Consider the following 12,208-nt stretch of genomic DNA (forward strand, 5'->3'; position numbering starts at 1 on the left):
GAATGTTTATTCTTTTTGTTGGGATAATAAGGGGAGAGAAGGAAGGTGAATGTTACTCGAACTCTCAGCAACATCATTCATTATTTTCATCTGGTCAAAACTGTGGCTCAATCCGGTTACTGAAAAAGCAAATTCAAATCAAAGTAGCATAACATGCGAAACTCATGCAATCCACAATGCAATTTGAGAACGAGAGCTGGTTTAATTGGGGGAAAATCAGGAAAGTTTAGTACTTATGTAAAGAAACACTGAGATGCTGTGAGGACGAGAAGCCATCGATGTATTAATAAGAACAGGGAAGAGTTAAGTATTGGAGCTCTTGGAAAGCTGTTCTCATCTGTACCACTGAACAACCCTACCAGCACTCACTTCTAGGACATTATTTAGTCCTACTGTGGCATTTTTTCACTCCAATATTGAGTCACAAAGATCTCTGAAGACTTATGAAAATCCTGATTTTGAGAGTCTGAGGTGTCTGCCAGAAGTACCAATAAAATTATTACTACTAACATTACAATCTGCATAATGGGAACCATATCAGTCTTTTTAGAGACATGAAAATAAGATCTCAAAATGTAGTAAGGATATGTAGTTTCTTCTATCACTCCTATAAATTTTGCAAAGTTTCTATTTTGAAGCTTACAGACCCTAAAGCCAGAACAAAAGGTTTGAAGAACAAAACTGATAGTTACCTTCTAGAAAAAAGTGTAGCTCAAAGCAATCAGTATGCTCCACCAGAGACCAAGGACTCTATAAGCACCTGTGGGACAGGGGCCTCGCCTCCCTTCCTGATCTTCCACCTGCGCCTAGCACAGTGGCCTGCAGACCCCAGTGCTCAGTAAACGCCCCATGAATGACAGGAGACATCTACCAGCTACACCTTCTGTGGCAAGGGAACACGTGCCCATCAAATACAGGATATGCGTGTCAGCACCCAGGACAGCTCCTGACACACAGTAGGGGCTTCCTTAAAAATACCGGCTTGGTCAGCCCACCTTTTCTGAAAGTGCTCTAACAGCTGTTAGTTATGAGTGGCAGCTCAATTTAGCGAATAAAACCTTTGCCCAAGACTCAGAAGACAAAATATGATCTTGGACAAAAGTGCTTCATCTCATTTCTTTCTTTTGCATAGTGGGAAAACAACCACACTTGTCCTCATTTACTTTCAAAGTGATGTAATAAAGACAAATGACATAGTGGTGTCAAAACTCTGCCACAATGCACCCAAAAAACACACAAAATATCAGGCATACAGCTCTTTAAAGTGTAAGTGCCTGGGTGGACCATGTGAACATTAAGCATCTCCTAGATTTTACTCTGGCATAAATCTTATTTCTGGAACATCACAAAAATGACTATTGACTAAAAGAACTTGGATCAATTAATATGAAATTTTCTTCCTTCTTACTCTTCAATCACTGCAAATGGAGCAGATATAAACCCATGGTTTGCCCACCATCCACAGGAGCTCCTGTTTCTCTTGATAATTCTCACTCGATGCAGGAGTCTGACCAGTTTCCTTTCTCACCTCTTACTCTGTACCCAAGGCCAAACCAGAAGTTATCAGGCCAAAGGAAGTCCACCTGGGAGTCTATAACAGGCTGACCAGACAAGTTTGAGATACTGAAGATACTGGCCCAACTAATCTTTCCTGGAACACCTGAAAAAAAACTCAATATGAAAATCTAGATCTAAGCAAATGACAAAGAGTAGAATCATCTTTGTCACTTCAGTCATGTCCCTCTCTTTGTGACCCTATGGATTGTAGCCCACTAGGTTCCTCTGTCCATGGGATTCCCCAGGCAAGAATACTGGAGTGGGTTGCCATGCCCTCCTGCAGGGCATCTTCCCAACCCAGGGATCAAACCCTCATCTCCTGTGTCTCTTATGTTACAGACAAATTCTTTTACTGCTGAGCCACCGGGGAAGCCCAAAGTGTAGAATACACAGCACTACTCATGATGATACCCTAATGCCATAAAAACAAGACTGGCTTTACATGCTGCTCCAAAGAAACATTCCCTGCCTGTACTTTCCAAAACAAGAGTGGCTTCTAAATTCATCTCTAAGTTGAGCTGGGGTGAGGAAAGTGCATCAGTGAATAATCCAGCACCTTTCTCCAACAGAGCTGAGGGGCAAGGTTCAAAGCTAGGATATCCAAGCCCCCGGGCCACATTTGGCCAGGTCCTCACCTAACCATTGGGTTTCCCTGGTGGCTCAGACGGTAAAGAATGCCTGCAATTTGGGAGACCCGGGTTTGATCCTTGGCTTGGGAAGATCCCCTGGAGAAGGGAATGACTACCCACTGCAGTATTTTTGCCTGGAAATTCCATAGATGGAGGAGCTCAGCAGGCTATAGTCCATAGCGTCGCAGAGTTGGACACGACTGAGGGACACATTTTCCATTTAACTGCATCACATTGTATCTAGAGGTCTGAGCAGAGGACCAAGCCCGGGATGTAGCCCTTCTCAGCTTTTTACCCGATAGCTCACTGTAATTTCTCTTACAAGCTGAAATACAAGTTTACTCCCTGCTCTTGGCATGACTGGCTAATGTTTAATGAGCCACTGGAGCCAGTTTTGTAGGCATACCTCTTTAAGGAACATTTAGTTACATTTAGTGGGCCAATTGCATGACCCACAAGGTCACTACACCTTAAAATGTGGGCCACAGATCATCAGCATCAGAATTCCCCCCGATGCCTATTACCAAGCCTCAGTCCTCAGCCCCTCCCCAGACCCACTCAATCAGAAACTCTAGGAGTATAACCTCAGAGGATCCCATGAGCACTATACTTGAGCACCCACATACCACTCAGATAAATCCTGTTCATGGTTGTGCCCACAGCATTTAGCAGAATACCTAGAACATGACCAGAACTCAATGATGAATGGTTAACTAGCCAGATACTGATTTTTGAGGGGCTCTGGCTCGTTTGCTAGGGCACACCCTCAGCACCAAAGCTGACATTTCCTGAGCACCTCTCTGTGCTGAGCCCTGAAAGAGAAGCTTCTCTGTACTTGGATCCACTGCACCCACAGCCCCAACAGATCCATGTGTCCCCGTTTTATGACTCACACTGAGGCTCTTCCAGTCTCTCGGTTCCCAGGGCTCCTGAGGAGAGAACAGACTGGGTCCTTTGACTCAGTCTTTCCTCTAAAGCTCTTGGCTTTCCCACTACGATGGGGACGCATCCCTCGCAGATCAGGACCTGAAGTGTCAGGACACTTACTTAACTTCCCATGACCACTGGAGCACTGTTTTGCCTCAAAATTCCCTGGTGGCCACTATGCAGGGGCCTCAACAACGTTCTTCCTTTTGAGGAAACAGTGCTAACACTTGTACCGGGGCTTGTCTCTCTATGTACTCAATTAAACTCCTTTTTTAAAACCCGGTCTCTGCCATTGCTGTATATAAAAGAAAGCCTGTGAGCTTGCAGAATCAACAAGAGTGAATCTCTGCCTCCCCTAGAATCTCCCTGCTCCCTGCTAGAGAAACGGTGAGCACCGTGCCTGCTGCTGGCTTTTCCACGCGATTCTGCAGCTCTCCTCAGCTCTCCATACTACATCTGCCCGGCCCCTCAAAGAGCACAGCCAGTCCAAGGAAAGGCCACGGAAGTGGTTTTCTCTGCAGGAAGATGTGCATTCCAAACAGGACAGAGAGGAAGAGTGTCTAGACAGACTGGTGAACAGCCACGGGGGCCCACGGAACACACAGGGGAGGCATGCTCTAGTGAAAAGCAAACACAGTCGGTCATCACACAACACAGGGCGGCCGGCGTCTCTCTCAGAACTTAGTACTTCAGTGAGAAAGGGGTTGGGGTTGGTTTGCTGGTTTTCTTAACTGCCGGGAGCAGACATTCAGGAAAGCTGGGAGAAAGGGGATCCCGCAAGGCTTACGGTACTTGAAACAGCTCCCGTGAGGTCAGGCTCCGAGACTCTGCGGAGGCCCTCGGGGACCGGAGGGACCAGCGGAGGCTGCGGTGAGAAGGACGGTGGAGTCTGGCTAGCTGGGGGGAGGGAGCCAGGGGCGCTGGCTGGCTGGCTGTGGTGGGACCGCCTCTGCAGATGAGGGGGAATGAAATCATCTAGAGTCGGGAAGGTCAGAGGTGAGCCGGCAGGGGCAGCCGCCGGGACCGGGGGGCCGCGGGGCCCCAGAGATGCTGGAGGTCTGTCAGTGCCTTCGTGCCCTCTGTCGGTATTAACCCGGTAGAGAGGGACAACTATGACCTCAGGCGGGGCTGGGCTGGAGGAAGTGGCGTCCTGTGGGAAACAAGGGGGTCGTTACGTGAAGGGGAAGCGCGGGGAAAAAGGAATTCCATATTTAAACAGTTGAGAGTGGACATGCAGTGAGGCACTCTGAGAAATATTTAATCAGTGCCCTTTCCTCCAAGTACACGAGACAATCAGCGCTAGCCAGCTGGCCTCCTGACACTCTATGACACAGAGGGAACCCCATCCAACTTTACTTTCCATCCATCTATTTTTGAATCCTTTTAACACTTGAGAGAGAGAGAAAGAGAACAACAGGCAGGCAGGCTGTGTTTAACCCCCAAAAAGGCTTGCAGAGCCTGAAAGCTTGGAAGTGAAGACCATTTCTCCGGCATCTTGATACAAAATGTATAAAACATATAATATCTCACCATGTTATTAGTCTACGGATTCCACGCTTCAGCATACTTACATATTTACAGGAAAGAGGCAGGGAGATCGAGAGGACTGTGCTGAGATGTTTAGAGTGAAGAATTTGAGATCAAGCTGCAGCATTATTAACAAGGAGAGGGAGGGTAGGGTGGCCCAGAAAACAAAAAAGAGCTGCTCACATGAGTTTTGAGAAGAGACGGTGGAGAAGACACACACACATTCCTAATTTCTTGCCTTGGCTGGATAACACAGCTGCAAAAGGTAAGGTTCTTTTTTCTTCCGGTTTTCGGGATCAGAGGTAACCTGGGGGCCTAGCCCAGGTGCTCTCACTGCGTCTGGGAACGAAGGCCAAGGCCCCAGGGAAGGACTCTGGCCACAGCCAACGGCATCTTTATGGATGTCAAAGGATAGCTTGGGAGGGTTGGGAGGAGCAGCAGAGGGTGGCGTCCCTGTGCCGGCTATGCGGGAGACAATGGTGGGAGCCGGTGCCCGAGTGCCTGCAGCTTCAGTGCCTTTGGCTGGGTCACGTGCAACACCAGAGAGGTTTTCCAATGCCACCGGGCAAACGTTGCAGGATAAACAAGGTACATATAAGCTGCTGACCTTTTTATTCCCAACTGCCTCATGACGTGGGTTAGAGCTCACATTCTCTCTATCAACTGTCCTGGTGGCTGCACAGCGCTGCTGGGGTTGGGACCAAGTGCCAGGGAATGTGGAACCTGGAAGCGGGGGCCCAGGACATGGCACACCTCGGGGGGCTGATCCGGCTGCCAGGGGCAAAGAGATGGGCCGGGGCAGTGAGGGGCTCTGCTGGCTGAGGGTGCCAGGTGGGAGGTAAGGCTTTGGTGAGCTCAGGTAGAGTGAGTCCCTGGAGGGACTGCGGGTGCTGGGAGGCTGCCATGCAAAGCGGTCCTCTTTGAGGAAAGGAGGGCGTGGGGGAGAGAGGACCTTCGTAGTATTTTTGAGACACAGTAAAAAGAAAGAAAGAGGAGGGGAAACGGGAAGAAGGACGACCATTAGAAACAGCAACACAACATGATCTGAAGAAAAAACAATTCCTGACATGACTGTAAGCAAACCCTCAGCTTAGACTCCTCCTGGCTTGTTTATTTCTCCTCAGAATAAAGTCAAGAACCGGATCATACTCACCTGAAGAGGCAGGCTGACGCCCCTCTACATCACACGATGCTGAGCTCAGCCCAGGTGCTAAGTCAGTCTGACACTAGTTCTGGACTGACCTGCACCCCCTGAGACCTCCTGACCCAACAAGGGCGCCCGAAGGCTAAGCGCCAGTGGAAAGCCTAAGAGCTCCCAGCCTTCTCCCATATCCTTTCCTCAAAGACTTTCCACTCCATGCCTTTGGCTTCCAAGGTTTGAGTTCCCTCAAATTCTTGAGCGTGTTTCATTCTTTTCCCTTAGGAAATGTAGGACCGGAAGAATCATTCAGAGCTGTGTTCACCAGAGGCAAACATCTCAATTGAGTCCCTAAGATTCAGCACTCAATCCCACAGGCAAAATAAGTTAAAGCCTACCAAGAAGAGACTGCTAAGGACTTAGAATCCATGAGTGCTCTTGTCTCCTAGGAAACAATTTGATGGAACCACTTATTAGAAGGAAGATAGTCATGAGATTAAACGCATGTGGTCTCCTGTTTTTGATGCACCCAGGACAAAGGGGCCAGGCCATGAAGCAACTGACTAACCGGCTGGATTGGCATCTGACGGTGCCTGGTTTACCTGATTTCAGCTCATTCCCCATCCCCATCTGGCCACGAGGCACAGGCAATCCTAGAAAAGGGTGAACAGCCTCAGGCTCATGGTTTCTGCGCAAAGCTCTGGTTCCAGGCTCAGAGCTAGAAAACTGCAGCCCTCACCTCATTTCCTCTCCCTCAACACAGCCCCTAGCTCCTCCTTGGGGCTCAGTGGGGCAGAAGGTCGGAGAAAGGGATAAATCTCCAGATGATCATCATGTCAAGGACAGACATCTATGAACCTGTGGTTCAACTGGCATTTAGGCCATAAGGAAAGTTTATTTCCTGGATGTGTGTCCCTGCAAAATTCATAAATTGATTCCCAAACCCCAAGGGATGACATTTGGAGGTGGGGCCTGTGGGTGGTAATGAGGGCTAGATGATGTCATGAGGGTGAGACCCCATGATGGGACTGGCATCCTTATAAGATGAGCCAGAGAGACCAGAGCCCTCTCTTTCTATCAGGGAGAAGGTGGCCGTCTGCACTTCAGGAAGAGAGCCCTAACCAGAAACCTAATGGACAAGCACCTTGATCTCGGACTTCCCAGCCTCCAGACGTGACAAATAAATGTCTGCTGATCGAATCACCTGTCTTTGTTACTTTCTTACAGCTACTTAAGACACCCAGACTTTCTCCACTGGCCCCTGTCTTTAAAGATCACCCACTATGAGAAGAAAACCAGAACCTTCCACTAAACTGCACAGGTGAGGCACAGTTTGGATGGTAAATGGATTATAACCCTAAACTGGAAGGGTGTAAGGGTGTGGTCTATTTGGGGGTTATTTTGTATTTCCTTTTTATTTTTTTGCAGAGTGCAGGCAGCAAGGGGAACGGATGTTAGTGAGGGTGAGTAAGTGAAATAAAGTATGGGTCTGGACTATACTATCAACCGAGATAGTTTACTGTAAACGATCTACCCCTTCAGTTAACTAGGTTAACTTGATGCCTATCCTTTCCACAGGGAGCCCAGGACAGTGCCCGCCGAATGTGGCCATATATCCACCAGTCAAAAATACAAAATGTATCTTCAGCCACAGCCAGGAGCAGAACCTTCCAGGTGTACACTCTCTTGGTGAACTTAGGCTGGAAGTCGGGGTGTGCTATTGGACTAAAACAATGCTCTCTAGAAACAAAACACTTGAGCGAGCATGTGCCGAGGCGAGCTGATGGTGGTGGTCAGGGAGGTCAGTAGAAGGCAATTTTGAGTGAGGTTCAGAATTATTTTGAGCTGCAGTGTCCCCCATGTGATTCCTTCTGGTCCAAAGATAGCATTTGGTTTCAGTGAGTTTTTAACTTAATGTGGCTGTGGCCATATAAGGGGCCAGGGCTGAATTACATCAGGCCTGAAGCTTCCCAGGGCCCTGACCCTGTGGAGAGGACGCTTCCCCAGAGTGCTGACAAACACGCTTGGAGCCAAGGCCCTCCTGTCCTGGGGCTCCTTTTAGCTCCGAGAAGGAGGAGGGTAGACACAGTCGCTTTACATGGAAGGAACTACTTTCTCCTTTATTGTAAACATGGTGGGAACCACCTAGGCAGTTGGCACTTCTCCCCAGGTATCTACTAATGAAATTCCATTTATCTTTTTAGAAGATGGGACGGTGAAAAACACAAGGCTGCTTGAAGAATCTGCCATGATCCTAGTGTAGTTTCAGAAACTACAGTCCCTGCTCCACTGGGGCCCACTACAGTGATGCTGTCAGAGATGGGAAAGCCCTGGTTGCCAGTCCCCGGGGGTAAGGCGAGCAGGGCAGTGGGAGGAAAGGCAGAGGTGGGAGCAGCAGGACACGGGATTCCCCTCTGGCCCATGAGTCCCTGGACTCCTCCTTAGGAGGAGATGCTAGGCCTGCGGGGGTCTGGGAGCTGTCTTCGTCTGAAACCAAGCCAGGGCAGTCAGCAGCCCAACTACCCAAGCTCCATCTAAATCAGCATATTCTATTAGCTCCGGCCATGGCTATGGAAACAAGAAGTCATTTTTGCATTCAAAAAACAAATCTATGACCTAAAGACTCTTGAAAGCTGGATGGTCAACTTTACACTGAACATACAGAAAACCTCTTATCTCAGCAACCTGCCAGGTATCGTTTCAGACACCCCAGTACAAAGAAACTTCTCAGAGAGTAAGAGATGAGAAGATGCATACACAATCCGTAGGCGCTGTTACAGAATGGGCATCCTTGCTATGAGGTTCACCCTCACAAACTCCCTGAGGGCAATGTTTCACACAGTGATCTGAATTCAACAAATGCGCAACAAAGTTGCCATCAGTAAGTGTATTTAAAGGGGATTTTTGTTCACTTGACATGCTCTTAAAGTCCTCTCTTTAGAAGAACCCTTTTAGAAGCCAAAAGGACTTAGTGAGCTACCCTTCGGGCTAAGTCACTGATAGTGGAAGAGGCTGTGCTTCTACATGTGCCCGGGGTTAATTAGCACTATCTCCTACCCCGGGTACAGAGCCAACTGTATCCAACCTGGAGAGTGCTGAGAAGGAACTGTGCCCGCCACCAGCAGCAGACTTAGATGCTGGGAAAGGGCTTAGAAATGATGGCACATCATTTACTGGACAAGGGACCTCCCACCTCCCGAGTCTAATGAGGCCTTCAGGAGGCCAGGCCCATTGCAGCTCCTGGCTCTCATCAGTGGCCCTGCACCAGGGGTGGGGGCATAGGGGGCACTCTGATCAGGGAGCAGGGTTGCACACAATTCAGCAACCTCCTTTAAGCCTGCGGAGACGGGGTTCTGCAGAGGGGAGGGAAGGCATCATCTCCGACTCAATTTCATTCCAGGGACAAGCACGATTTTATGTCCCCACGAGCAGAACCCAGAGAATCACTGGAAAAAGCAGGGTGGGAAGTAGGAAGGCATGTGGATTCCCTGGGTTCCTAGGGAGTTCTGGGAGCACATGCACAGAAGGCAGGCGTGGGGAGGCGGACTGCGTAAGGAACACATTTCTGCTGTTTTTGAGCAGCACAGCTCTTTTTAAAAGAATGGATTGCTCCGTTTGATGGCTGTTACTCCGCTATGTAAAAACACTCTTTACGGATTGCCTGAATTACAACAGGGTCTATTCCTTTCGTCAAGCTGGCAAAGTAGCAACAGGGAGGGGAAGAAAGAAAGATCAGGAAAACAACTTGGGAGAAAAACTTCAGCAAAATTATCCCTCCTCCCACGTGTACCATGTGGGGGGATTTTCTTTTGTAAGGTAGTGCTAGGCAGTTTAAAGCCATCTGAACTTCCGTCTGCTGCTTCTAGGTTGCGAGATTAAGTGCTGGCCGCAGCTCCCTAATCTAAAAGCCGTAAGGACAGAGCTGCTGGAACTCTCACAGTTCCAACTCTAGCAAAGTAATGGACTAAACACAAGAGTGAACTCTCTTTTTGAATATTATACTCAGACCTTTTTTCTGGCTTGGATTTCCCTCTTTCAGATCATTTCCACACACGTTTCAAACCTAGGAAACACTGGGCTGATATTTCTGATGCTCGGTATAGACCAGTGTCACCCCATGCTTCTGTTTTCCTTGACCCCAACTCTTGTCTAACTCTGCTCCCCCTGGGGCTTTCCCAGAGTTGACCAAAAGTGCGACTCAAAACTCAGTCCATCATCCAGCTGAGTGAGCAGGCAGGCACAAGTGTAAGCTATCCGGCTCAAGAGTGGTCCCCACCCCGCCCTTGGGCACACGCCTACCTGGGGCTTGCTGGAGGGAAGGCTGGGATGCACACTTCGGTAGCCCTTGGCAGCGAGTGAAGAGGGCTGGGCATTTCCATTGGCATCGGCATTGGAAGAAAGCCTCCACTCATCTGAGGGATGAGAAAAAAAAAAGAACCCTTCACTCTCAGGAACATTCCTTGGGTCCCTCTGATTGAAGGGTTCCCGGTGGAATGCAGGGATAGAACAGATACAAGAGAAACCATACCTGCTGAGGAATTCTCTGACTCCAGAACTACGTGTGGCGCAGAAAGGAGGCAAACAGGCAGAAAAGAGGGAAAACAGAAATGGTTACGTTTGCAAGGAAAAAGCACGCCGTGCTCAGAAAGACGAAAATCCAGCGCCCCATTGCCTGACACAAAATGCCCTCAGTCACGATGGCCTAATTACCATAGGAACCCACTCTAAACCATGATGTGCTCACAGGCTCTGACCTTTGAAAACACAAGGCTCACATTCACAGTAATGAAGAAACAATTGTTCTTGACATTCTTACTTTACAGACAAAAAGGCCACAGAACTCTCCTGTCCAGTCCTGACTCGCTGACTTGAGCTCCCCTGTTTTTAAGCCTGATGTGGGCTCAGAATGACCTCCCCTCATTAGCAGGCTGGGCTCATGAACAGACCCAGAGAGGTCTGTTCATGAGCCCATAAGCACTTTTTCCACGGCTGCTGGCGCTATGGGACTGGGAGAACGTGATTTAAGCCCAGAGGGATCTGCTGTGATAAGGGCTTTTCTCTCCCTGCCTGCCTTTTTTCTTTCCATTAAACGAACCCCATAAACATTTCAAAATCTCGTCATCCTGAGTTTTCATCAGACTACAAGGCACTCCTGTCTCCCGTCAGCCAGCTACCAACCTGCCCTCCATCTATCGCCCGGCACAGCTCGGAGACCCTAAGTCTCTTCTAACCTGACCCACTTAACACCACAAGGCTGGAGAGCACAGTGGTTCCAAGCTTGGCTGGGAAGGCAACTGGACCTCAATTCAAATTCTGGCTCCTCTGCCTATAGGTTCTATGGCCCTGAGCAAGTTAAAAGCCTCAGTTTTCCCACCTGAAAAATGGGGATAATGATATATTGTGCTGTTTTAAGAATTAAATGATATAAGCACGAGAAGTGCTTAGCACAGTGCCTGGCAGAGCTCAGCAATGTGTGTTATTTATCTCCATCTTCTGCATCATCTCTTGCGTCTATTCTCTATCTTCTATGTAGCCCAGGGGTCAGCAAACCTTTTCTATCAAGGGTCAGTTAGCAAATACTTTGATGTGGCTTTGATGGCCACATGGGCTCAGTCACAACTATTCAACTCTGCTGCTGTAGTACAAAAGCAGCCACAGATAATATCAAGTGAATGCGGTGGCTGTGTTCCAATAAACCTTCATTTATGGAAGCTGGAATTTGAATTTCATATAATTTTCACATAGCACATTCTTTGATTTTTCTTTAACCCCTAAAAATATAAAAACCCAGATGCAAGGAAAAAACATCCTTATGCTTTCTGTCCAATTGTGGCAGCCTGGTTTGAATAGGGAATTTTTTTTTTTTTTTTTTTTTGCAACTCAGAAGTAACCCTGTGAACAGTAAACAAAAGCCTGCTTGACTCCAAAGAAGAATTTGAGTTTACAAATATTGGAAAATTACTTCCCGATACCCTTGCCTTCTGATTGATTCCACTTTTAAAATCACAAGAGTTCAGTCTAATTAAAGGCAAGCCAAAAAATAAAAATACACACACACACACACACACACACACACACACACACACCCCTTTCCAGGTTTACCAGCTGTACAAAAACCAGCATAGGCCAGATTAGGCCCAACCACCAGTTTGCCAACCCCTCATGGACTCAATCCCTCAGGCTCCTCCCCCTGGCTGCCACCTCTTATCTCATCCCATATAAAGAGGGAAATAATACACAGCAGCTCTCACAGCCCACGACCCCACTTCAACATGGGTCCCTCAGGGATTAGAGATGTGTCTTCTGGATGTCTAGCTGAGATTTTAAAAAGCTGTTGATTGAACACCTTTCTAAGTGTCCAATGCTGTTGGCCACTTTTACACATATTTAGTATTTAATTCAGTGTACATAAGTCTGTGAGGTAGGTATC

General features: G+C 48.1%; 1 protein-coding gene and 1 long non-coding RNA gene across 51 annotated transcripts in view; one reads left to right on the forward strand and one right to left on the reverse strand.

The window, feature by feature from the left end:
• Positions 1-12,208, reverse strand: part of SORBS1 (sorbin and SH3 domain containing 1) — a 234,363-nt gene that overhangs the window by 88,420 nt on the left and 133,735 nt on the right. For 22 of the 50 annotated variants that reach the window (XM_086378811.1, XM_086378822.1, XM_086378804.1 and 19 more), the window contains 4 exons: positions 10,307-10,333; positions 10,078-10,190; positions 4,879-5,592; positions 3,901-4,263 (listed from right to left, as the gene is read on the reverse strand). In XM_086378811.1, the coding sequence (XP_086234937.1) occupies positions 3,901-4,263; positions 4,879-5,592; positions 10,078-10,190; positions 10,307-10,333 (1,217 nt within the window). The remainder of the gene's footprint in view (positions 1-3,900; positions 4,264-4,878; positions 5,593-10,077; positions 10,191-10,306; positions 10,334-12,208) is intronic. The other 28 variants (XM_086378844.1, XM_086378855.1, XM_086378851.1 and 25 more) reach the window with 6 other exon arrangements.
• On the forward strand, positions 4,766-11,237 carry LOC147344099 (uncharacterized). Its single transcript, XR_015155723.1, has 4 exons — positions 4,766-4,905; positions 7,006-7,099; positions 7,207-7,241; positions 7,357-11,237. It is a non-coding gene; the product is annotated as an uncharacterized LOC147344099 (long non-coding RNA).

Source organism: Bos grunniens, chromosome 26 (assembly GCF_055505025.1).
Source record: "Bos grunniens cultivar Pamir isolate PY7600 chromosome 26, Bosgru_T2T1.0, whole genome shotgun sequence".
Lineage (NCBI taxonomy): Eukaryota > Metazoa > Chordata > Mammalia > Artiodactyla > Bovidae > Bos > Bos grunniens.